Here is a 26622-nt window from a genome sequence, read left to right on the forward strand (position 1 = left end):
AGTGTGGGGAGAAGAGAGAAGGTCCACGGACTGGGGGAGCAGGAGGGTGCTCATACATTTAGTCTGGTGAAGGATAAGGGCCATAAAGGAGACCAAGAAGCAGCCAGAGAGGTAGGAAGGAAACCAGGAGAGTGTGGTGTCCCAAGTGTCTCAAGGAAGAGGGAGTGATCAACCGTGTCTAAGGCTGCTGATAGGTCAAGATGATATCTGAGACTTGACCCCTGGATTCAGTGCCCCGGAGGCCGTTGGTGAACTTGTCAAGGGCAGTTGCATGGAGTAGCGGCATCTGAAGTATGGAGTAGGGGAGGACAGAATGGGAGGTGAACGCGTGGAATGCAGATAGCTCGTCTAAGAGTTTTGCTGTGTAGGTGAGCTGAGAAATGGGGCAGGAGGTAGAGGAGAGGGTGGGGCCAAAGGATTTTTGGATGGGAGCTATTACGCCTATTTGTGGAGGGGAAGCAGTAGACAGGACAGGCAGGAGAGAGGAGGCAGTTATTGGAGCCAGATCACTGGGTGGGAAGAGGACAGGACTGAATTATACTTGGGGCTTCATTTGCCAAGTAGAGGGCAACATTTGAGCAATCAGAGAGAAAGGTGATCCAGCAGATAAGACATTGCCTGAGGAGGCCACTGCCCCTGGATAAGAGCTGTACATTTCCTTTTCTTCCTCCTTCCTTTAGCTGGGCCCAGGGCAGGGAGATTCAAAGGTTTCTCCTAGAAAACAGGTCTCCACCAGGGTGGGGCAGGGCGGCCTTGGGGCTGGACTAGGCTGGGCGGGGCACCCTCCTCCCATCCCACAAATGCTTACACAACCTTCAGCAGCAACAAACACCACTGGGTGCCTTGGACCACACCAGGGTTCAGAGAAGCCTCCGGAGCTGGAGCCGGCAGAGGAGCCAGCATGGTGGAGATCGCGCCCTTGTCTGTGCCATGGGAGCGCAGGCTGCAGACTTTTGCGGTCCTGCAGTGGGTCTTCTCCTTCTTTGTCCTGGGTAAGGAGGGCTGGGCTTGGGGACAGGAGACCATGGGCACCTGCCACTCCGGGTGCACATAGTGCATTGATGGCGAAAAGACATTCATCCTGAAGGGGGCTTTGCTGCACTCAGAAACTCTGCCCAGAGAGCCTTTTGGGCCTGCCGAGAGGCCTTGGGAGGGTGTGGGAGGGTGGGGGTAGGGTGGGGTAGAAGCTATCATCTGTGGCTTTGGCCAGGTTACTTACCTTTCCTGGGCTGTGGGTTCCACCTTAGTACTAGAACAGAGAGCCTGCCTTAGGCTGCCTGGTGGCATGGGGAAGGATCTAGGCAACTGTGGGAAAGTTCCAGGCTTCTCAGCCTGCTCAGAGGGGATGGATTTCCTTTTTCCCTTTCAGAGAGGAGGAAACTGAGACTTGGGGGTGGGGAAAGAGGGGAACAGGGAAAGAAATGGAGGGGGAGAGGAGGTGCGGGCTGAAAGTGGACTGGGGAGCAAAGGGGGTACCAGGCAAAACTGGGTCAGACTCCGGCTGGGCAGCTGACCAGCTGTGCGAGCTTCGTGGGCCCACACCTGATATCTCGATCTCATCATCTGCAGAAGGGGAGTAACCATGCTGACCTCACAGGGCTGCTGTGGGATGAGATGAGGAAATGTGCTTACTCCACTCGGCCTAGCCCGGGGCTGGGATCACACGGGAGGGTTAGGTCCTCTTGCCCACCCCACCCCCCACGGTGAACACATCCATCATGGCCAGGGAGCCCACACTGGCCCAAACTCCAGCTCTGCTGAAGGGGACGTCTGTGAGGAGGGCCCAGGACCGTGGGAAGAGAGAGGGACTGGGAGCAGTGGGATTCTGCATCTCATCTGCCGGCACCAGACTGAGTGGGAACTGCTACCCCAGGGCTGGTGTTAGCCTGTACACAGATGCCACTATCCTCGTGATAAAATACGGACATACATAAAATATGGGCAGACAGGTTGGTCAACAGCCATGTCACGCGCGCTCGCACGCGCACACACACACACGCACACACACACACTACGTACCATATACACCAGGTGCTCCCTCAGAAGCTCCCCACTATTTTGCAGCTAAAGGATTCACCCCCAGCAGAGCAGGCCCTCCAGTACTCTGCCCCCAGCATCCCTTCTGATTGATCTGCGTCTCCATGCTAAGGTCGTTAAACATTTTAAATATCCCTGGTTATCCCCATTACACAGATGAGCAGAGACACTAAGTGCCTTAAATGCCCCAGGCTGTAGACCCCAGTCCTGGGCTCCTCCTATTGCCAAGGAGGAAAGGGAAGGAGACGGACGGAGGAGGGAGGAGAGAGGACAGAGGGAGTGGAGGAGGTGTGGACTACAAAGTAGAGGCCGGCAGCGAGAGCACAGGAGGGAGCTCTATGCCCAGGGCAGGCTGCAAGTCGGCTGGCTCCTGGACAAAGGGCACTAGGGGCCCAGAGCCAGGCAGGCTGTGGCCTAGGGGTCACAGGGAGTGAAGGGCATCATGTGCAGCTTGCCTCGTGTGAGCTTTGTGAGCAGGAGTGTGTCTGACTGGCCGTGCCCACCCACAGCCCTGCAGGCTCCTGGCCCGGGAGCCTGGGGATGTCGGGAGCAGCACAGAGAAGTCAAAGTAGCCCAGGGCCTGGAAGGCTAGAGGGAGGCCAATGGAGAAAAGGAATCTGGGCCAGGGGGTGCCAGTAGGAGGAGGTTTTACCTGATCCCTTATCCTGAGGGCGAAGGGAGCCCCAGAAGGCTTTAGATGGGGGCGTGACAGGGTTCAATATGCGTGTTAAAGGTCCCTGCGGCTGCAGTCAAGCTATCTACTGTGTTTGGGGTGTGGGGAATAGACCGATGGCAGGGAGCAGTCACCATCTAGATCAGGGGTCACCAAATTATGGCCCATGGGCCAAACCCAGCCCACTGTTTGTTTTCGTATTTGTACAGTCCATGAGCTAAGAACGTTTTTTACATTTTTAAATGGTTGCATTTAAAATGATTACGTGCCCACATAATGTAATATCCTCCAAGTTGTGTCTTGAGCCTCAAAGTCTAAAATATTTACAATCTGGCCCTTTAAGAAAAAGATTGCCTCCCTGGTCTAGGGAGGCTGGCAGCAGGTGGAGAGAAGTAGCCCCGAAAAAGAGAGATTTAGGAGATGGGGTCCACAGGGCGGGATTGAAAGGGCTTCCAGTGGAGGAATAAAGATGATGCACATTGATTGAAGAGCTGGTTCACGCAGGAGTTAGAGGAGGCATTTTGGGCAGTAGCAAAGAAGTGGCCAGAGAAGTCAACTAGGGCCTGTCCCCAGGACTCAGAGCTGAGAGCCAAATACTTCCCAAATGGGTTACTTGTTTACCGTCTGTTTCCTTTCCTCTTCTCTGCAACTCACACACTTACGGCAGCAAGTTAAGTTCCATTCAAACATTTTGTCTTGTTCTCAGCTGCATCTCCAGCTCCTAGAAGAGTTGGAGTTGATAAATATTTGTTGAATGAGTGAACGGGAGCATGATGTAGCCAAAATAGTAGGATTGAATCCCAGGTCCCATCCTACTAGCTTGCTGTGTGACCTTAGCCAAATCGCATACACTCTCTAGACCTTTATAAAATAGGGTTTTAAATTTTTCCCTCTCAGAGTTGTGAGGATAAAGTGAAAGAAAATGTCTCCCTTTTTAAATGACCGACTGAGTTGAAGGGGGAGCTCAGAGTGAGAGGGATGGTGAGGTTGGGGAGAGGTCTTTATGGTCAGGTGCAAATGCCCAGTGTTCTATTCCTAACGTTTTTTTTCTGACTGCAAAACTAATCCATACTACTGTAAAACACTCAAACAAAATGTGTATCCCAAAAGCAAAAGACTTCTCAAAATCCTACCCTCCAGGTAGCCACTATTAACAATTTGTTTTTATTCTCTAGAGCTGGTTTTCTTAAAGTGGGAACCACCCACACAGACTTGATTTTGCCCAAGGGGAGAGGGCCCTCACTGCAGTTCTTTATTGTTTTTTTCACATTAAAATTTTTTAATATAGAAAAAAACAAATAAGACTTAAGTCAATCTGCCTGCCATCCTGTCTCCTTCCTCCAGATCCATGGGACTCCTTCCATCCTCTATGCATGTGCAACCATATATGTGCAAATGATCTTTTTCATACAAATAGTGGCATTTTATTCCCACTCTTCTACAACTCTTTCAAAATTTTTATTAAAAAACATTTAAGACAAACACAAAGGTGACCAAGCCACAAGCAGTTGGTGGTCCTCTCCTGCCCCCTCCAGGAACCGCAAAGCTGATGTGAGGATTAAGCATTGGTTACAGCAGTGACTGACTGACCGGAGGGTCTGGGATCGAGGGGGAAATGCCTGGCGGGAGGAGCTGCCCGTGAGAATAGAGACTCAGGGCTACCCTTCCTTCCAGTTTTCCAAGAGACATCAGATGTCGGGGTTTGTATGCGAAGCCTCCCCATTTTTCATTATTAATAACTAATTCAATAGTATTTTAAAATAAAGTGCAAAGATGGAAGCAACCCAAGTGTCCATTGTTCCGTCAATGGATGAATGGATAAACAAAAAGTGGTATATACCTACAATGGAATATTATTCAGCCATGAAAAGGAAGGAGATTCTGACACGTGCTACAACATGCATGAACCTTCGGGACATTATCCTTAGTGAAATAAGCCAGTTGCAAAAAAACAAATACTTGATAATTTCTCTTATATGAGGTTCCTAAAATATTTAAATTCACAGAGACCGAAAATAGAATGTGGTTGGCAGGGACTGGGGGAGGTGGTTATGGGGAGTTATTGTTTAATGAGTACAGAGGTTCAGTTTGGGAAGATGCAAAGAGTTATGGAGATGGATGGTAGTGATAGTTACACAACAATGTGAATGAACTTAATGCCACTGAACTGTACACTTAAAAATTGTTACGATGATAAATTTATGTTATGTATATTTTACCACAATAAAAATTTAAAAAACAAAGTGCCCCAAACACAACACTGGAAAGTCAGCTCTACAAGGGCAGGAGTTTCTGTCTGTTGTTCATTGCTGTCCCACCAGCACCTGGCACATCATAGGTGCTGTGTGTAAAGCGAACATTTGTGAGCCCCAACCTACATCATGTGGCTGGTGAATTTTACTACTGTTCAGACTGAGTCAAAAGTCTCCTCCTCCAGGAAACCTGCCAGGAATGACAGACCCAGTCCACCCTACTTTCAAATGGAATACGCATCTGGAGGCTGACCTTTAAGAGCATAAGTGCATGGTGTTGAGTAGAGGGAATAGGATGGGGAGGGAGCAATATTCTAAGGGAAGGATGCTCCATCGGGATCAGATCAGGGACGACCCACAGACCGTCTGATCCTGAGATGAAGCTGGGCTTAGCCTGCAGCAAGGGATTCAGAATCATAGGTTAGAGGGAAATTCCTCACTGGGCCAGGTCCTAGCCCTGCTGCACCCCTGATCTGGGGGCCAGCCGGGGATTAATTTCTTTCTTCCTCCCTCCTTCACCAGGAAAGGGCATTGCAGGCAGAGGAAACAATGAGCAAAAGCTAAGAGATTGAAGGGGCTCAGTGAGTTGTAGGACCACTGAGCAGTTTACTCTGGCCAGAGCATTGGGTGTGAGGTGGGGAGGCGAGGCTGCAGCAGGAGGGGGTTGGGCCAGCTCCTGGGAAGCTTGGCTGCCAGGCTGAGCTGCTGGGCTGTGCCTTGAAGTTATGGGAAAGCCATGGAAGGGCTTTAATTAGAGGAGGAATCTAGCCAGATTCATCTCTGGAAAGATGGGGCAGAGGGTGGACAGAAAGCAGGCTGGGCAGAAAGAGTGTCCTTTTTCTCTGAGGTCCCAAAAGATGGAAACTAGAAACAGTTAATACAATCAGTTGTCCATCAGGCACTTATTGAGCACTTGGTGAATGCAGACTACTATACTGGGGGTGGGGGTGGGGGCGGGGATTGGAGTGACTAAGGCAGCCTGATGCAGGGGGCAAAAATGAGTTTTGGAGTTAGGCCTACTTAGGTTCAAATCCATGCTCCTGTGTGACATTGGGCTGGCTGCCTTCCTTCCTCCTTGAAGGCATGGAAAGCTCATCTCTTCCTCCTGGGGCTGAGGGCTGGACAGGACAGTGCCAGTGCTGGGCACATGGGGAGAGCTTGGTCCGGGCAGTCTCACCCCCTTCTTCTCACACCTCTGACCACTGACAGCTCCTGCTTCCCTCCCCAGCCCAGATCTGCACTGTGGTCTTCATAGGCCTCCTGTTCACAAGATTCTGGTTATTCAGTGTCCTGTATGCTATCTGGTGGTACCTGGACCGAGACAAGCCATGGCAGGGGGGCAGGCGAAGCCAGGCCATAAGGCGCTGGGTCATCTGGAAGCACATGAGGGACTATTTCCCCATCTCGGTGAGTACTGGGTCTGGCTGTGGCATGGCCAGGGCTGTAGTGCCCCACATCGCCATGGGGGAAGTGTGGCCCTGTGTGCAGTGAGCAGAACACTGGGCTGGGAGGTAGGCGCGGGGCTTCCACCACTGTGTGGCCTGGGAAAGGGTCCAGCTTCTCTCTGGCTGTGGTTTCCCACCTGCAGGGATGTGGGGCCATATGAGGACTGATGAATGTATAGGATTTGCAGGAGCTCTGTGGGGCATATAATCTGGCACATGGATGTATCTTACAGGCGTAAACCCTTCAGCAGCCCAAGTTTGGGGGTGAAGGTAATAAACTCAAGGTCCTAAGAGACCATCTGGCCCCACCCTCCATCAGATGAGGAGACTGACACCCAGAGAGAGACAAAGGTGTGACTAAGGTCACACAGTAAGTTCTTTTACTGGTTTTACAGTTTGCATATTAACTGTGGGTAAAGGGTCAGAACTGGTTCTCAGGTTCTATCCTGCCCCTGACTCTGGTATGTTATGTGTCTTGGGCAAGGCCTTGCCTCATTCTGAACCTCAGTTTCCCCATGTATCCAGTAAACACACTGATCCTTCCTACTCTGAGTGTCATTGAATCTCTGACTCTGACTCAGGGCACCTCAGGGCCATGTGGACTCTTAACCCTGGACCCAAAGATTGGTCCTGAGTGAAGCAGAGCCCTGAATTTGAGTGAACAGACCCTTCGGCTGCTTCACTGAATCCCAGGCAGACTAAACCTTTGGAGGTAAGCAGCTGGGCAGGGATGGTTTACTGGCCAGATGGGACAGGATGGGGAAGACAGTAGGGACACAGAGGTGCCAGCCAGGGGCAGCTGGCCCTCCTCTGGAAACAGGAGAGAAGAAAGTATAGAGTGTGGCCTCTGGAGCTAGACAGACTAGGTTCTAATACCAGCTGTGTGACTTGGGGTGAATTACGCAGTCTCTCTGAGCCTATTTCCACATATGTAAAGTGGAGACGATGTCAAATACGTCACTGGGTTATGTGGATGCAATGAGACAGCAGATCAAGTACCCACAGGTTCTCAGTAAACTAGTAGCTGGTATGATTTTACTGAGTCAGTGGGGACTCTGGGGGGACCTGGGCATGGCTGTGGGTCTGGGAGGACTCTGATAGCCAGAGCCGTGCTGCTCTGACCTTCACGCCTGCATGGCTTCTCCCACCCCTTCCAGGAGCCCCATCTCTTTCTGCCCGTCCAGGAATTAGGTCCCCAGCTGGTAAAGGGGGAGAGAGTGGAGGAAACAGGTTCATAGACGTTAAATAATTCACCCAAGTCATGGGCATTCAGCAGCAGAGTCAGGGCTCCGCCTTGCTCTCTTCTGAGAGTCCTGAGGCCCAGCAGGGACTAGCACAGGCTGAGCAACAGCTGGGGTGCAGGAGCCCATTGCACCCCAGTGAGCAGGGCCTCTTGGGAAAAGGGCAAGGGTGAGATTGGGGGGCAGGGGCAGGGGCTGGGCAGAGGGCAGGAAGTTGGCCAGCAGAGACTTCCATGCTCATGATGGGTGGTAGATGTTGAAGGGCAGAGCGAGTGGGCAGTGCTGAGCTAGCCCGAGGGACCCAGGTTGGGGGCAGTCTTCCCAACCCCCCACATCTGCTTCCTCTGCAGGGCGCCCTCCCAGGGTCTTGTCAGCAAACACGAGCAGGGCTTGCTGGGTCCCGAGAGGAGCCATGGGCATGTCATGGGCAGAGTCCCTCATCTCCATCCCAGGACCTCTGAGCTTTGAGATTCTGAGCTCCCTTCCCTCCCCTTCCTCTTCCCAGGCCAGGGCTCGCTCTTCTGTGCCAGGAAGGTCAGAGTTCCCATGGGAAAGTGTGGCCTTAGCCTGGGAGTGTGTGTGACATCAGCCACCAAGCCAAAGAAAACCTGAAGCAGGTTCTGGCCTCTGATCGAGTTTTGTGGATTCTGGCTCTGTGGTCTCACCTCCCACTGCAAGCTGAGTCCTGAGTTCACCAGGGAAGGAAAGGTGCCCTGTGAAGGGAACAGCACAGGTGCGGGCCCAGAGCCTGCCACCATATGGTTTTGGGGCAATAGACCTGATGCTCAGTGTGTCTCAGCAGAGGGCACACCTGGGATGAGGCTGGAGAGGTTTTCAGGGATAAGGTATCCAGGCCACTAAGGCGATTCCACAGAACTGGGGCTCTTCAACTGCAAGTTCTCCAGGGGGCTGTTTTCCAGTCAGCCGAGGGCCTCCAAAGGTCGGCATCTGGTCTCTTTGCATCTGGAGCTGCTGCCAGAAAAATGGTGCTGAGGCAGCTCTGCACCTGTCCTACCCACGGCCCTTCCTACTCCTCCCCTCGCCAGGTGCCTCTCAATGAGGGTTTCTCAACCTCTGCACTATTGACCCTGAACTTGATCTGCAGAAATTCTATGTGCACAATGTATCAGGATTGTTGCCCACAGCAGGCCTGTTGCATTACCACCTGCAGAGGGCAAGATGATGTGCACTTTGAGTTGCCTGACTTAGGCCCGGAGCCTGTCGGGGGTGGGGGGGTGCTGTGGCCTGCAGGTTCCCTTCCCCACAGTCTCCCAGGAGACCCTCCAACTCTTCCACACACCTTTACAGTGTGGGCCCTGCAGGGATCTTGGGGTGGGCAAGAGGCAGGGACGCCCAGGCCAGCAGTCCCAGCTGTACTGGAGCTCTCCTGTCAAAGGGGTGTGCTTTTCTGAGCTGCTATTGGTTCTCACTGTGATTTTATAAGCTAGCGTCTAGTGGTGGAATTTTAAGCAAAGTTAGGAACCTGTTTCCAGGTCTTGGAGCTTTCTAAACTCATCCTATAGGCTTCCTACAGAGCTGAGGGTGGAGAATCAGGCAATGTTTCAGATTTCATCATTCCGAAGCCAACACTGTCTCTACTGGCCAAGGCCTGAGGAGGGGCGAAGTGCTGTGGCCAGGCCTGTGACCTGGTGTCAGGCAGCGCTGCAGGCTCAGGGCAGCATGGGACCCCTTCCTGACCCTGCCCACTCACACCTGGGACCATCTCTTGGTTCCTCTGCAGCCTGCAGGCTGTAGGGACTTTGTGTCACCCCTCCCAGCCCGGCCACCTCCCAGCACACTGAGATCTCTTAACCTGAGTCAGAGGGACTCAGGTGGCCAGCCACCCACCCAGGACAGAACTCCAGCTTACACAGCCCTTGGACGGGGTGCTCGCTTCCTCCTGCGATGGCCCCTTCCATTATGGGAGGGCTCTGCCTATGAGAAGGTCTTCCTTCATGTGGAGCTGGGGCCTGTCTCCTGTGACCCTCCCGGGAGTCCTACCTCTGCCTTGGGCACAGAGGTCCCCTCCGCCCTGGGGCTGCCAAGCAGAGATCAGGGGGCCTCCCTTCCTGTGCACTTCCACAGCCCTTCCTGCCCCTCCCTCTCCCAGCCAGGTAGCTTTCTCCACCTCAGCACCATCGCCATTTTCAGGCTGAGTGATTCCTTGTGTGTGGGGGGGTCTACCTTAGCCTCTACCCACTAGATGCCAGTAGCACCGCCCTTTACCAGTGGTGACAACCAAAAATGTCTGCAGACTACCAAATGTCCCCTGAGGGGGCGAGGGGGACAAACTAGCCTGGGTGAGAACCACTGCTCTAGAGCCTGGGGCCTGTCTCCCAGACTCCTCCCAGGTCTCACCTTCTCTCCTCCCTACTCCCTAGTCCTGCCCACAGTCACGTCTTTATCTGACCTCCACTTCCGCCAACACCGGCTCCACTCCATCCTCCACATGGAGGCCAGAATAATCCTCATACAGTGTTAGAACACAGCAGTGACTCTCACCACAGCTAGAATAAACTCTAATTTTTGCCATGGCCTGCAGATCCCTGCACTCTGGCCCTCTGCCCACGCCTTGCCTGCTTCTCCTTCCCCCACTGCTTCCGAGTCCTCCAGGCGTGAGCCCTGTCACATGTGCTGGCTCCTTTACTTGAAGTGCACCCTTCACCCCATTAACCCCCAGCACCTTTCATTTGGGGACTCCTACAAGGCGGCAGAACTACACACGGAGACAGGCTGCCTGTGTTCAATCCTGCCTCTACCGTTTTACTGGCTATGTGACCTAGAGAGGTTAATTAACCTTGTGTCTTAGTTTCCTCATCTGTAAAATGGGGCATTGATAGCAATACCTCCCTCGCAGGTTAACAGGGGATGGAGCGAGGTGGTGTACGTAAGGTGCCTGGCACACAGTGGGTGCTGGGAATGTTCACCACCTCGGGCATCTGTGCAGCTCTCAGTGCCTGCACAGACTGGGTTTCTTCAATTTTAAGATACCCTCAATGGTAAAATGTACCAGTATTTTGTGTACCACTAAGAAAAAGGTTTTTCCAATTAGAATTGTCAAATGCATCTTAATAACAAAATCTTAAGATGTGAAAAAAAGGTGCATCTTAGAATCAAGGGAATATATCCACAGATGTCAATGAGTGTCTGTTCAACGAGTGTACGACTGTGGAATAGTGAGAGGGCAGGGCTGAGAGCTTATCCACTGAGGAGCCTTTCCTTCCATCTGGTTGTGATGGGAGGAGACGGGGAAGGACCCCAGTCCCCACAAACACACACACACACACCCCCACAAACACACACACAGCCAACCGCCTGAACCTGGAAGGGGACTCCTATGCTTTACAGTGACATTGGTGTATATCGAAATCCCCTGGGAAATTTGTCACAAACCAGATGCCTAAGGCCAGATCTGGACCTACTGCATCAGACCCTGCTTGCCCCACACTTTGACCCGCCAAGTAACAGAAATACGTAAATAGGTCATGAACTGTTTCTCCAGGGCCAGACCCCGGAGCAGGGAGAGGCAGGCTGCTGATGCAAGAATCGCCTTCTACTGGAAGAGGAAGTCTGAGAGTCCCGGACTTTCCAAGTTTGACAAGAAATGAAAAGGCCCCAGAGATAGTCCTGAGTCTCGGGGTATCTCCCTTGGTCTGGAACAAAGGCTTCCTGGCTCTCCCTGGTGCTCTCCACAGGAGATGGCGGAACTCAGATTCGGGTCCTCTGTGTGGCTTTGGGCAGGTCACTTACCCCTCTGCATCTCAGTTCACTCAGCCGTCAAATGGGGGCTCTCACACTGCAGCCAGCCTCCCGAGGGCCGTGGTTAAAGAGGCTAGTGGTGTGGGTGCTTCATGAACCATAAAGGAGCCATCAGGACAGTGGGCTCTTGAGGCATTTGGGTCGCCCCAGGGGTGTGAGAGGGCACACGGGCCTTTGTCAAGAGATGGGACTGGGCAGACATGGTAGAGACATAGCCCCTCGCTGTCCTCCCTCCCACCCAAGGTCCAGATGCCCTCTCACGGAGGGCCTGCTGCAGGCCTGTGGTCTTCTAGGCAAGGGTCTTGGGGTTCAAAGTAGCAATGCCCTTAAAACTGAAAACATGTCCTCACAAAGACTTGTACTCAAGTATTCATGGCCACATTATTTGTAATGGCCAAAGGGTGGAAATAACGCCAATGTCCATCGACTGATAGACAGACGAACAAAATGTGGTCTATCCACACAATGGAATAGTATTCCACCGAACCAATGGAATGAAGTACCAATCCATGCTGCAACGTGGCTGAACCTTGAAAACATTCTGCTAAGTTAAAGAAGAGACACAAAAGGCCACATATTTTGTGACTCCGTTCATATCAAATGTCCAGAATAGGCAAGTCCATAGAGGCAGAAAATAGATTAGTGGTTGCCAGGGGCTGGGGGAAAGAGGTGAGACTGCTAATGGATATGGGTTTCTTTTCGGGGTGTTGAAAATGCTCTGGAATTAAATAGTGGTGGTGATTGCACATCTTTTAAATATACTAAAACCACTGAATTACACACTTTAAAAGGGTGAATTTGGTGGTGTATGAATTTTATCAATAAAAAAATAGCAACCCCAGAGCTTAGCCTAGCCTGGCCGTCCCCTTTGCCAGCCCCCCCTGCCTGGTGCCCAGCCCAGCCCTCAAGGCCATGCCCCTAGAGAAGGCTTTCCCCAGACAGCATCCATCTTTGTGCAGTCACACACCCCTCCTCTAAGAGAACTGAGGGAGCAAGACAGAGAGCACAGAACTTTACAAACCTTCCCCTCTGTTTACCTCCCTGAACCTCCCTGAACCCAGTAGCAACCCTGCCAGAGAGGCATTATCACTGTCCTGTGGGACAGAGGAGAAACTGAGGCACAGAGAGGGCAGGGGCCTGGCAAAGGTCATGTGATGAGCCAGTGGCAGAACCTGGATCTCCTGACTCCCAGCTCAGAGTCCTTTTCCCTGCTAGTAGAACTGAGGTGACACATCAGGACAGGATCAAGGGCAGGGGGCCTTCCTTCCAAGGCAGGCTGATCAGCCTCTCCACCCATGAGGTCATGCTTTCCTTCCTTCACTCCACAGTCTTTCCAGAGCATCTCCTCTGCTCCAGGCCTGCAAGGGGACAAGACGTGCATCAGGCAGGTGGTCTCTATTCTCAAGGCCCTCACGGTGATGGTGTGATACCACAGGGGACAGATAGAGGAGGTCAGCACAGAAAGACAGCAGTAGAGACCATGTCTGGGGAGGCGCAGACTGGGCCTCAGTGAGACAGCGATGGCCCCACCAGTGTGCACACTTGGACACACCCATGTAGATGCATGTGCCAGTATTGGCACACTTGCCTCGACACAGGCCCTCACCCTCACCAGGATATTTCTCTACACACAAAGCCTTCTTTATTAAGGGGATAATCATTACTTCATTCATTTGTTCATTTATTTTATCCGTTTCATTCATTCATTCATTCATTGTTTATTTAAAATGGGTAATACAATCTTGTTCAAAATTCAAAAGGGACAAAAGGGTGTGTAGTAAAAAAGCCCCATCCCATTTCACCTGCCATCTCCCCAGTTGCTTCCCCAGAGGCCACCCTGACGGCCAGTGTCTGGTGAATCCACACACAGCAAATGTGGGTTTCCCTCTCGGCACAGCTGGTGACCTTCTACAGGCATCATCGTGCCCTTTGCTTTTCCACCTAACAAGCGACTGTGGCCACCTTCCCGCATCAGGACGGGAAGAGCTGTGTCATGCTTCTCTATGGCTGCACAGTCATCCCTCGTGTGAATGTTTCATAATTTCTTTAAACAGGTCTTGTGAACGGACATTTGAGTGGATGCTAAGTTTTTGATATTACCCAAAAATGACGCTGCGGTTAGTAATCTTGTTCAGACGTCATCTTGCACAAGAGTGAGAAATTCTGTAGCTAAATTCCTCAGCAGCGAGTTGCTGGGTTAAAACGTCCGTTACCTTTTTTGGTTGTGATACATATTGCCAAATCACCTTTATGGAGGTTGTACAACATTACCTTCCCACTGGCTGACAAAGAGGAATCATAAGCAAGTGCTGCAGAGCAGGGAGCCAGGTATGTTTTTAAAGAAACCACCGGATGGGCTCCCGAGAAAGCACCTTTCCCAATGAGAATAACCAGAGATTTCTCTGCTCTGTGTTTTTTTTTTTTTTTTTCCACATCAATAAATCCCCCACTGCATGACTGGAAGAGGTTTGTCATTGTCTAGGAGACAATGGCCCTTCCACCTGTGGCCCCTGCAGCCTTTCTGCAAAGATTCAGTGGATAACCAGGAGGGCGTATGGGGTGTGGCAGTTTGCAGAGACCAAGTCGAAGTCAAGGACAGGATAGTCTGGGCTGTTCAGCCCAGATGGGGCAGACAGGCTAAGAGCTCCACTGCTGTCCCCCAGGACCCTCGAGGCTTTTCTGAGGGCAAGCAGCCAGGCCTCTGTGGCCCCTAAAACAGCAATAAGAGTCCTTAGGGAGTCACCCACTGAAAGTTGCAGCTTGATGACAGGATGAACTTACACCCTGGCAAAGCTGAGCCACAGTGGAAAGGGCCACCCCAGCCTGGGAGTGCAGGTTACACGGCCTGGGCAGTCCTATCAGGGAGCCTCCTGCAAGGGGCTTGGGACTTGGGACAGAGGCCCTGGGGCCTTCAAACTCTGGTGGCTGTGGCTCCCAGAGAGCAGGGCACTGTAAAGGGTGGGCCCTGTGGTTCCTGGCAGGGTGGGGAAGGGATCAGTTCCCCACTACAGACACACACACACACACACACACACACACACAGTCACTGCCCACAGCAATAATTGCTGACTTGGCTACATCGCAGCCTGTCCAGTAACCAGCAGGGAACAGCATCTGTTGATGCAGTTCCTGCCCCCTCCACCCTCACTCCACTTCACAGAAGCTGCTAATGACAAACGGCTCTCCTCTCCCACTCAGTCGACAATGTCTAGTGTTCCCTGCGACACCTTCCATGATGCAAGCCTGACCAGACCCAGGCAAGTCGCTGTGCCAGCAGAGCTGCCCGTGGCCGGGGAAAGAGTGGGCAATGAAGGTCTGGCGTGGGGGAAGCAGAGAGCCACAGGGGAGACACTTGCGTTGTACAGCAGGGTAAACAGGACTAGAGCCGCCCTCCTGGTCTGCATGCTCTTTCAACCTAGCAGGATGCCGCTCCTGACAGATCTTGTGAATGCTGGCTCCCAGGTCTTAAGTGTGAATTTTTCTTATATGGAGTTTTGTTAAAATGGGGCTCTTCCAGCACGGTGGTGCCCCTGTGTGGCTCTTTGGTGCCTTCAAATTATATCCTGTCATATTGTAGCCTTGGTAATTCCAGGGCATGCTCAGACCTGAGCTTTTCAGCAGTCCTGTTTGAGGTAGGCGGGAGAGGGCCCACGTCTCCATTTTACAGACGAAGAGCCCGAGAGGGGAGCAGTTTGTCCACAGCCGGCAGCAGAGCCAGCAGCGCGTCATCACCAGGCACATTCACACACCACGTCTCAATCTTCCTAAGAACCTGAGGCTCAGAAAGAGGGAGCAACTCGTCCAAGAGCACAAAAGTGAGTGGCAGAGTCAGGGCTGGCGCGCAGGTCCAGGCCTGGCTCACCAGGTTGCTGTCCCTGCAGCTGGTCAAGACCGCGGAGCTGGACCCCTCCCAGAACTACCTTGCTGGCTTCCACCCCCACGGGGTCCTGGTCACTGGAGCCTTTGTCAATCTGTGCACTGAGAGCACGGGCTTCCCTTCGCTCTTCCCGGGCATCCGTCCTCATCTGATGATGCTGCCCTTGTGGTTCCGGACCCCCTTCTTCAGGGACTACATCATGTCGGCAGGTGAGTCTTCCCACCCCTGAATAGCCCAGGAAGATGAGGCTGGAGGCACTGGAGGAGGGATCTGGGGAGAAGGGCTGTTCTATACTTCTTCGAAGAGCATGTGCAGTGAGAGAAGGAGGCTAGACCCAAGGAAGTGCTTCCTACAGTGCTGTGCTAGGCCAATGAGCTCGGTGAGAGGGTGAAGAAGAGGCAAAGGACTCACTTCCAGTCCTCAGGGAAGTCCCAGCTAGAGTGGGTGGGGTGTGGGACCCAGGCCTCGGTGGACACTGCTGGTGATCTCTTTCTTGAGCTACATCCACCCCCACAGTCCCTGCCCCTCACCCCATACCTCACCACCTTCCTCTCTCCCCAGGGCTGGTCACATCAGACAAGGAGAGCGCTGATTACATTCTGAACAGGAAGGATGGTGGCAACCTGCTGGCTATTGTTGTAGGGGGTGCCCAGGAGGCACTGAACGCGAGGCCTGGAGCCTACAAGCTATTGCTGCGGAACCGCAAGGGCTTCGTGAAGCTTGCCCTGCTGCACGGGTATCTGGGAAGGGCACTCTCAGTTCAGCTAGAGATTGGCAAGGATTATATTTTGGTGGGAAGACAGCAGAGACTACTACAGATTCTATTTTGGCAGGGAGATTCTCAGTCCGTTCACAATGAAGATTATATTTTGATGAGAGATGTACTGTCTCATGCCCAAATACCCAGAAAAGATTCCAGAAGGGACACTTGGTGATCAAAGGGACTAGGTGGGACGGGACATATTGCCCAAAGCTGGCACTTGATCTGAGACCTCTGGGATCTGGGAGAATGGAGTTTGGGGTGTATCGCAGAGCTGTTCTCCCACTTTGAAGCATCTTTGTGGAATATAAGCCAGCTGGAGCAGGAGAGATTTTTTTCAAGAAATTTTGAGGATGTTTCATATCTGGGAGCACTCTGAAGCATTCTGCTCTACTTGTCATGGTGGAACCAGGAGGCTGTGGCCCTAAGAGGGGCCAGGAACTGCCCAAGGTCGGAGAGTGAGGCCATGACAGCTCTGGGAGAGAACTCAGGCCTCCTACTTCTGGCCCAGGGCTCTGTCCTCACCTCCACTTCCTGGTCAATGGGTCCCTGCAGGTAGTAGGTGACCAGTTTGGGCCTTCCTCAGGGCCTCCCACATGCCCTCTCTCCTCTTTCCCTTCAGGGCAGCTCTGGTGCCGATCTTCTCCTTTGGGGAGAATGACCTATTTCACCAGGTTGAGAACTTGCCTGGCTCCTGGTTGCGCAGAATCCAGAACAAGCTGCAGAAGATCATGGGTTTCTCCCTCCCGCTCATCCGTGGCCGTGGTGTCTTCCAGTACAGCTTTGGTTTTATGCCCTACCGCCGGCCCATCACCACTGTGGGTGAGCCAAGACCCCAGCTGGGAGGGAGTAGGCTACAGGGAAAGGGGCCTGGTCTGTGTGCTGCAAGGGGACATGGAGATGGGCCCTCATAGAGCTCACATTCTAGACTGGGAAACAGACACACAAGCAGATAACCCCTATACAAGGCAGTGTGGGATGAGAACCATAGCAGAGGTGCAAAAAACAATAGTCACTACTGGTTACTGAGCCCCTGGTGTGTGCCAGGCTCTGTACTGGCTCCCTTACATGCAGCAGCTCAGTTTATCCAACAACCTTCAAGGCAGGACAATTCTCTCTATTTCATTGATGGCAAACTGAGGCTCAGAGAAGTTAAGCAACTTCCAAAAGATCACGCTGCCTTTGAGTAACAAAGTTGAGGTTTGAATTAGGATCTAGTTGACTTTTTATTATGCCAGAGAAGAAGGGTTTAATTCTGACCCAGAGGATCTAATAAGGCTTGAAGAAGGTGGATACAAGGGAAGGGCATTCCCAGTCTGTTAGAATTGTGTGTAAAGTAGCAATCAACAGGCTATGAATTAGCATCTGAGGGATTTTCCTATAAATAATGGGCATGAGCCTTAGTGCATGGACTTAGCACCATCTTTTTCGGTTATTTGGATCCCTCGTTTGCTTTCTTCTTGGATTCCAACTAGGTTCCTCTGACAAAGCCTGTAGAGAGAGGTCCATTCATCTCCATCCACCCATTTATTTGTTAGTTGAGCACAGACTTGGTGAAACCCCTAAATCATGACCTTCCCTGTGTTGTGTGACAATATTTTTATGAATGTTCATACTGCTGCTGCCTCCAGAGCTATTCCCACGAGAAGGCAGAGGAGCTGTCTTCTCAGCCAGGCAGAGCCAGAGGAAGGAGGTTAGGGCCTTCCTGACTCCTCCCTAGAATGAGGGGGGCGCTGCAGGCCAGCATGGAGGGAGAGAGGGGAAGAGCTGTCTGGGCGGTGGGCGCACCTCATCCCAGAAATACAGACACTTCGAATCGTGGCATCTTACACTCCCAGAACTATACGGCCTGGAGATTAAGAGCATACCCCCAGAGTTTGAAAGCAGGCACTGACTCTTCTTGGCCATGTGACCTTGAAAAGTTACTTAACCTCTCTGAGCCCCACTGCCTCACCCGTCAAATGGGAATAATAACAGGTTCTGTCCCTATAGGATTGTTATGAGGATAGAAGGAGATAATGCATGTAAAGCACTCAGCACATTGCCTGGTATGTTGCTGTTGTTATATCAGAATCTTGGAGTTTCTCTAACATCTTAGAATCTGTCACCTGAAATTGTGTGGAAAGGGATGGCAGTAAGAGCACTTTTCTGCGGGAATCACCCCGGGGTGGGCACCTTCCCCAAGGGCCCCTGCGACCCTGGTGGTTCCTGCTCTGAGCCACCGCCCACCGTTGTGTCTTGCAGTGGGGAAGCCCATCGCGGTGCAGAAGACACTGGAGCCCTCAAAGGAGGAGGTGGACAGGCTGCACCAGCGCTACATCAAGGAGCTGTGCGACCTCTTTGAAGCCCACAAGCTCAAGTACAATGTCCCCATCGACCAACACCTGGAGTTCTGCTGAGCGCCTCCCCAGAGGAGGGGCTGCCCAAAGGGTAGGGCTGGCATTAGGGAGCCCAGCGGGAGGTGCCGTGATCTGGGAAGGCTTCCTGGAGGCATCTGTTGAGCGTATCTCCAGAGCCTTCCCAGACTCCTATGAATCCGACCCGTGCCAGGCCCCAAGTCACAGTCAGCAACGTGGCCGAGGAGACCAGACTCCGGCACTGGTGATTTGCATTCCTGCTATGAAACCTCTGCGATTCTTCCTCTTCTTGGTCTGCTCATATGTGAAACGGGAGAGAGGGCTGGAAGAGAATGATTTCTGAGGTCTCTGTCCTCTGTTGTAATGTCACTCAACGGGCAGGAAAAAAAGAGCAGCAACCAATTACCAGATTTTTCTTCCTCTACCTTGAGTGACAGCACAGAAGAAGCCACCAGCCCCACCCGCTTCTCCTACGAGCTCCCTCATCCTCACCCTGGATGTCCCAGCTCCTCCCTGCCTGAGCTGGAGAGGAGAGGATGGCCATGAAGGCCCTGCATTCCCCCTAGGGAGCTTCGAGTTTCTGGGTCCTCTGAGCTCTGGAGTGGCAGCCAGAGGGGACTGGAGGTGGGTAAGGAGAATTACACTCTGTCACTGGCCGTATGACTGTGAGCAGGCCTCTTCACTTTCCCTCTGCACCTCAGTTTCCCCGACTGACTATGATGATGTCTGAGTCTCAGCTCTGATATCTCATAGGCTGAGAGGTCACAAGGGCACCTCTTATTCGTCCTTCATAACGTCAGCCCCTGATCTTGGCACAAAAAGGCAGCTCCGTAAAAGTCAGTTCAGTAAATGAAAGGATTCTATTTTAGCCTTCTCCTCTTCCTCCCCACCCCCCAACCAAGAGGGCTGGTCAAAGCCTTGCCTTTGACCCCCAGCCTGGCCCTGTCTTACCTTTCCAGAAGGTGGATCAGAGTGGGCCAGGGAATGCCAAGTTACCCCTTCCTTCCTGATCTGTCCACCATGCTTACCATGTCTGGCCCTGTTCTGCTGGGAAAGAAGGGGCAAGGATACATAAAGACAGACTGCAGACCAGTCCAGAGAACGAAGACCAGACGTGAGGCGTGCATGTGTGTGTGTCTGCACGGTAGGCAAGATGGGGACAGATGCCCTGATGAGAATTCTGGATTCCCGGGTTTGGGACCTGCATCAATAGTGAGGGGACAGGGCCGGCCCCATGGCTTAGCGGTTAAGTGCGCGCACTCCGCTGCTGGCAGCCCGGGTTCGGATCCCGGGCGTGCACCGACGCACCGCTTCTCCGGCCATGCTGAGGCCGCGTCCCACATACAGCAACTAGAAGGATGTGCAGCTATGACATATAACTATCTACTGGGGCTTTGGGGGGAAAAAAATAAAAAAATAAAATCTTTAAAAAAAAATAGTGAGAGGACAGAATGGCTGGGTAGGACCATACTTGTGAATCCCCTCACCTTCCAGCGGGGAAGCAGGTTCTTTTCCCTCTGGGAGCAGATCACACCAATAACCACAATGTGGGGGGCATTTTGAGAAGTGTCAATTTGGGTTCAAATCCTGGCACACCCCTTTTCAGTGACCCTGGACAAGTCTTATCACCTCCAAACTTCAATTTTGTCACCTGAGAGAGAAGGATTACAATATCCACCTCCAGGGCTGTGAGCAGAGTAAGATAATATTACGAGATACTAAGCCTGACTCCGCTAGATACTAAGCCTGACTCCGCGTCCTGTCTGAAATGATGTGGAGGACGTGTAAACTAGGAGTCAGGTGACAAATGTACCCAGTGTCTCAGGGAGGTGCCTGTTATCCTATGAGGCAGCATGTTCTAAGGGTCACAAGAGAAGTGAGAATACAGAGCAGTGGGGTTCAGAGGAGGGAGTGATGATTTCCAGCCAGGGGAAGACTTGCAGGAAGTGACAGGTGGGCAGGGCCGTGAAGGAAGGGCAAGATTTGCAAAGGATTGTAGTTACCCGTTGCTGTGTAATAAACATTCCACAACTTAATGGCTGAAGACAGCAAAGATTCTCTCACAAGCCTGAGGGTTGGCTGGGTGGTCCTAGGTCTTGCCTGGGCTCTTGCAGCTGCCTTCTGTCAATGGAAGACAGAAGATGTCCACCTCAAAGCTGGTGGGTGGGCTGGGGCTGGGGCGCTGGGGGCTGGACCCGCTGGGCCCTTCTCTACACTGCCTGGTCTTTTAGCATTCAATGGTGGCTGGATTTCAAAAGAACGAGAGCAAGGCTGCAAGGTCTCTTAAGTCCTAGGCTGCACAACTTGCAGAGTGTCACTTCGCTGCATTCTGTTGGTCAAAGAAAGTCACGAGGCCCGCCCAGATTCGGGAGTGAGGAACGGACTCCCCCTCTGCACGGGAGGAGCGGCAACGTCACAGTACGAAAGGCTGGGGACACGTGGAGGGATGCTTGAGGCCGTCTTTGCAAATAAGCCCACAAAAAGTTACAAATGAAAGCCTGCAGCCAAGCCACCCCCTCTCCACACACCCTGGAATTCCCTGTGTGACTGTGATAAAAGCCGTGGTTTATCCCATGGCTCAGCCTCTGCATCACTGCCGTCCCCACCTAGCTCTCCCCAATCCATCCTTCACATGCAGCCACAGTGAGCTGTCCAAAACAGAAACCCTGTCACCCCTACTCACAATCCTATGGCTCTCCATTGCTCCTAGAGTTTGTATCAGCCTGGATCCCAGCAGGGACCAGATGGCATACTGAAATTAGGATAATTTGAGGAGGGTCTAATAAAAGAGCAATTTTCCGAGGTGTGTGCAGGGTGTGCCACACAGGATGGCACAGTAACCCAGGGCTGGGGCAGCCGCAAAGTACTGCTACCCCCCTGAGGCCTGGAAGGACAGGTGGAGGCAGCAGTCACCTGAACCTGGAGAGAGTCGTGTGCAGGGGCCATCATTGGCCGAGGAGCACAGGCAGGGCCAGGTGACGCTGCAGGGAAGGGGCCAGGAATGAGCACCCCCCCCCCCACTCATCCCTCCATCTCCTGCCAAGGCTCCCTATTGCCTGAACCCAGTTGGAAGCTAGAGGGCACGAGGGCCTGCGGCTGCAGTCCACACAGGTGGGTCTCCCAGGGAAGAGCAGGGTGGAGGGTGGATCTGGAGGGGTCAACGGAAGACAGAAGATGTCCACCTCAAAGCCCCAGCTTCTTAGCGTACCGTTCCCCACTCTCCACCATCCGGCCCAGTTTTCTCCGTCCTCATCTCTCCCCATCCCGTTTGTTATACTGAACCGCTTGCAGTTCCTTGTATCAGCCACGTTCTCTCTCATCTCTGGGCTGTTGCCCATGCTGTTCCCTCTGCCTGGAATGCCAACTCCCCCACCCCGCCTCCCTCTTTGTCTGGGTAATTCCTACTCCTCCTTCAAGACGGGTTTCACCTACTCAAGGAAGCATTCTTTAATGCCCTTGGCTGAGACAGGGGTTTCCGCTGGGTTCCTCAGACTTGCCCTCCCTCCACCATAGCTCTCAGCACCCTGGTGGTCACAATACCATGCACTGAGGCTCCCTCCTCCAGCCCACCCTCATATAGCACCTGTGTCCTCTCTCTCCAACAAAACCCAGCTCCCTAAAATAGTCTCCAATGCCTCAGGATAATGCCTAAACTCCTCCTCAGCCTGGCATTCAAGGCCCTTTCTCATCTGCGCAGTCGACCTCACCAGCCTCACCTTCTAGACCTTCTCCCGTGCACCCCATCGCCGCCTGCACCCTTCACTGATTGCTGAGCACATGCTGCTCTGGCACCTGCTGTGTTCTGAGGCATGCTCTTCCCTTTTCCCGGAAAGTTCTTTCTCCTCGACTTGGTCCACGTCACTGACCCCCAAAGGTCACCTCCTTTGTGAAACCTCAGCACACCCCACCCACCCTCAAACTCTGCTCTCCCACCCCACTGCCCTGAATTAGAGTTAGTTACCCGTCTTTTGGGCTAGCTTTGGGGGTGAAAGGGCTATGGTCATTAATGGGTGAGTGACTCCTCTGTCTCCCAGTGGACTGGGAACCTCCTGAGGGCCAAGACCATATCCTTGTTGCTCTCAGCCCCATTCCAGCCCCCAGCACAGGATGTGGTACACCTCAGCATCCCAGGGAATGGGATTGTTTGCATAAATGAACTCTCACACGGTCCAGCACACACTAGGCCTGGGGCAGGGGTGAGGGGGAGGAGACCCAGACCTTGCCTTTGGAGGTGATTAAACTAGTTCTCTATTGCTATATAACAAATACTCCAAAACTTAGCTACTTCTAACACCAAAGATTTATTGTCTCCTAGTTTCTGAGGGTCAGGAATCTGCAAGTAGCTTTGCTGAGAGGTCCTGGTTCAGGTCTCTCATGAGGTTGCAGCCCAGCTGTTGGCCAGAAGACTTGAGTGGGGCTGGAGGATCCCCTTCCAGGTTCACCCATGTGGTTGTTGGCAGGAGGCTTCTGTCCCTCACTACGTGGGCCTCTCCACAGGGCTGCCAATGACACGGCTTCTCCCAGAGCAAGTAGAGAGAGCCGCCACACCACCCTGTGTGATCTAGCCTCTGAGTCACACGTCATCGATTCTGCCTTATTCTACTGATCAGATGTGAGTCACTAAATCTAGGTCACACTCCATACAAGGGTGTGAATACCAAGAGGTAAGATCACTGGGGGCCATCTTGGAGGCTGACTACCAGAGCCACAGCCCTTAGAGACTAGATGGGGCTACACCAACACTGTGTACTGCTGCACCAGGTAGCTCGCATGGAGGACAGAGGCTGGCCCTATGGAGGATCCCCAGATGGGTGGGGCAACAGTTTAAGCAAAGATCAGAGGTGGGAATGATGGCCGTGACACCTGGCCTGGCTGGGATGGAGTACAGGTGGCCATTAGACTTGAGGGTGCCAGGATGGGAGATGGGGGGATGGGGAGAGATTTGAGGGGTCAGAGGGAAGAGGATGCTCCCTCTTTCACAGGAACTATGGAAGCCCACGTTGAAGACATCAGTAGCACAAGATGGGAGCAGAGAGCCCTGATCTCAGAGGAGGGCTGCCCAAGAGAGTTACCCAAATAAGAATATCCACAGTGGATTTTGAGCAATAAATGTCCTTTTATCATGATAAGCCACCGAGATTGGGGGGGTGTGTTACAGCAGTTGGCCTTCCCAACCAAGGCAGCGTGCCAGGAGCTGCACATATGAGGGTTTGGTTATTAATCTGGCCCCTTCCAACTGACACCTCCTCAGGACCCCCAGGGCCCACCTCGTGGCTCTCAATTGTGTGGGAAGACGGTCTCCCCCACTCCCACAAACACAGATTCAGACATCCAGAGGACAACAGGATTTGTCAGGCGTGATAGAGAGGGTCAGAGGCCCTCAAGTGATGAGCACAGCTGGATCTCCTCTAGAAATCAGGCTGCCCTTTGACCCGGGGAGAAGTTCTCAGATAGCATTTCCCACAAGGGACAAAGGGCCTGTTGGGGCCCAGCCTGCCTGGCACTGCTTTATAGTGGGACAGGGGTCAGCCAGCTCAGCACAGCCAGCAGCCATGAGGCCTGGGCCAGGGCTCAACCTCCCAAGGAGACCATGCTTCTCTAGGGTTCAGAAGGAGGCAGAGGCGTGGAGGGTGGAAGCCGCCAAGCGAGCAAAGGCAGAGAGGAGGGAAAGTACAGGGCCCACGTCAGCGATAGTTACCGGCGTGGTTCAGGGTGCAAGGGTGAGGTGTAGGAACAGGAGGCTGGAGCTTCAGGCCTTTGTGCAGCAAACTTTTATTGAGATAGAGTGGTGAACAAGGCAGACAGAGTCCGTGACTTTGCCTTGCCTACTGTCTGGTGGAACTCAAACGTCCAGTCAAGGAGTGGGCAATTTATCCCCAGGTAGGGAGGAGCCCTGGGAGGTCCTGGAGCTGGAGTGGGCCATGAGCCAGGCCAGAGGATGCCTTGGCCTTAACATCTTAACATAAGACGCCTTGGCATCTGTCTTAATGACCCCACAACAGGGCAGAGTCAGCACCTTAGGCCACTTACTGAGAACCTACTATGTGCTCAGCTCCAGGTGGGATGCTCTACACACATATTCTCAATGACGTGACCTCTTTACAATGACCACAGTGACCTCTCTACAATAAAGGAGATTCATTTGTCAGAGAGGTTAAAGGACTTTCCAGAATCCTGGTCCCAACATGAAGGCTGCCTGCCCAGACAGCTATCACACACTGCTCCCACCTGCCTAGTTCTGGCCTCAAACAGTTCCGGCCTGCAGAGCAGCATGCTAGAAATGGCAGAGGCCTAGAGCCAGCAAGCACATGGCATCCCCACCCCACCTGCTTGGCTGTGTGGCCCCACACAAGTCATGTCCCCTCGCTGAGTCTCGGTTTCTCCACCTGTAAATGGTTCATCCACAAGTGAATGTCAATCAATACTGGCTCTTCCTTGCTCCTTCCCTGTAGAAATGCCAGGAAATGGTGTTTAGGAAACCTGTGAGATCATAAACTAGGTTGGGGCGTTTCTTAGATTCTATATCTTCCCCCTCACTCCTTGCCAGGAAACTGGCCTGAGTGCTTCCCTTTTTCTCTAGTTGAACTGATGCCATGTACATCCAGTTACATCTTCAGTGAGAGAATGAAGAGAACTAGATAGGCAGGCAGACTCTTTCTAGGAGCCCCTTTAAAAAACAGCAACAAACCCTGGCCCTGTCAATAAAATGTCAATGATTAAGGACCAAAAGAGGCCCCTCCTTAAAAAAAACAAAGAAGCCTGCATTTGGACATGCCCTAGATCAATGCTTCTCAAAATGTCTCTTGTAAAGGGTCAGATTCTTTTTTTTTTTAAAGATTTTATTTATTCAGTTTTTTCCCCCCAAAGCCCCAGTAGATAGTTGTATGTCATAGATTCACATCCTTCTAGTTGCTGTACGTGGGACTCGGCCTCGCGTTGGACGGAGAAGTGGTGCCTCGGGGCGCTCCCGGGATCCGAACCCGGGTCGCCAGCATCAGAGCGCGCGCACTTAACCGCTAAGCCACAGAGCCGGCCCAAGGGTCAGATTCTTATGGGGTTGTTTTTTCCCTAATCCACGAGGGACCTATCCATTTGTAAGATACAATATAAATTACCTTCAGTAGGTGAACGGACAAACTGTGGTACGTCCATACAACGGATACTACTTTGGATAATATTATTTAGAGATGAAGAGAAATGAGCTGTCGGGGCTGGCCCGGTGGCATAGTGGTTAAGTTTGAGCGCTCTGTTTCGGCAGCCCAGGGTTTGTGGGTTCACATCCTGGGCACAGACCGACGCACAAGCCACGCTTATCAAGCCACGCTGTGGCGGCATCCCATATAAGTAGAGGAAGATGGGCACGGATGTTAGCCCAGGGCCAGTCTTCCTCAGCAAAAGAGGAGGATTGGCAACAGATGTTAGCTCAGGGCTAATCTGCCTCACAAAAAATAAAAAAAAGAGAAAGAGAGAAATGAGCTTTTAATTCACACACAACATGAATGAATTTTGTTAATGGAAAAAAGCCAGAGCAAAAAGGCCATACTCTATATGATTCCATTCATAGAAAAGGATAAAATATAGGAATGGAAAACAGATCAGCAGTTGTCAGGGATTTAAGGAGGGAGAGCCTTTGACTAGAGGAAGCACAGGGAATTCTTTAGGGTGGTGGAACCAATCTGTATGGTATTGTAGTCATGTATATGTGACACCATGCATTTGTCAAAACCCACAAATAGTGAATCTCAATGTACAGAAATTAAATTCTAAAAATCAACCAAGAAGTCGGGAAATCCCAGGATGGAATGCACACTATATTACACATGTATGAGGAAACCTCACTGACAGGAGTGGGGAAAAAGGGCTGACCTATGTAACTTTGGAAAATAGTCTTTTGACTGGAAACTGTGAGACTAATGCCAAAACAAAATGTATATAAACACCACACCCTGGTTGGTAAAGTTGGATTTCTCATGGGATTATGGATTAATGATTTGGAAACTGCTGTCCTTATATACTGAGATTGCACAAACAAGTAAGCGGGTGGTGGGAGCCAGTTTTCTCATTGTTGGAGAGGGAGGTTACAGATAAGCAAGGAGGGAAGTCTAGAACGATCCACGTGGTAAGAGATTAGAGTGGGAGACATCAGTATGAATTCATGTTTAATTTAATACAGACACAGATGGATAGAAAAATAATTATAAATAGGTCCGTACACATGGGT

At 52.2% G+C, this 26622-nt stretch overlaps 1 protein-coding gene across 1 annotated transcript; it reads left to right on the forward strand.

Annotated features, from left to right (window-relative positions):
- The first annotated feature begins 889 nt into the window (after positions 1–889).
- MOGAT2 (monoacylglycerol O-acyltransferase 2) lies at positions 890–19655 on the forward strand. The gene is made up of 6 exons (XM_087434018.1): positions 890–992; positions 6191–6369; positions 15289–15493; positions 15846–16020; positions 16667–16866; positions 18289–19655. The coding sequence occupies exons 1-6, from the start codon at positions 902–904 to the stop codon at positions 18441–18443; spliced, it is 1005 nt and encodes a 334-aa protein (XP_087290144.1). The 5' UTR covers positions 890–901; the 3' UTR covers positions 18444–19655.
- Positions 19656–26622: the final 6967 nt, after the last annotated feature.

Source organism: Ceratotherium simum, chromosome 7 (assembly GCF_057802395.1).
Source record: "Ceratotherium simum simum isolate JZ-2026a chromosome 7, ASM5780239v1, whole genome shotgun sequence".
NCBI lineage: Eukaryota > Metazoa > Chordata > Mammalia > Perissodactyla > Rhinocerotidae > Ceratotherium > Ceratotherium simum.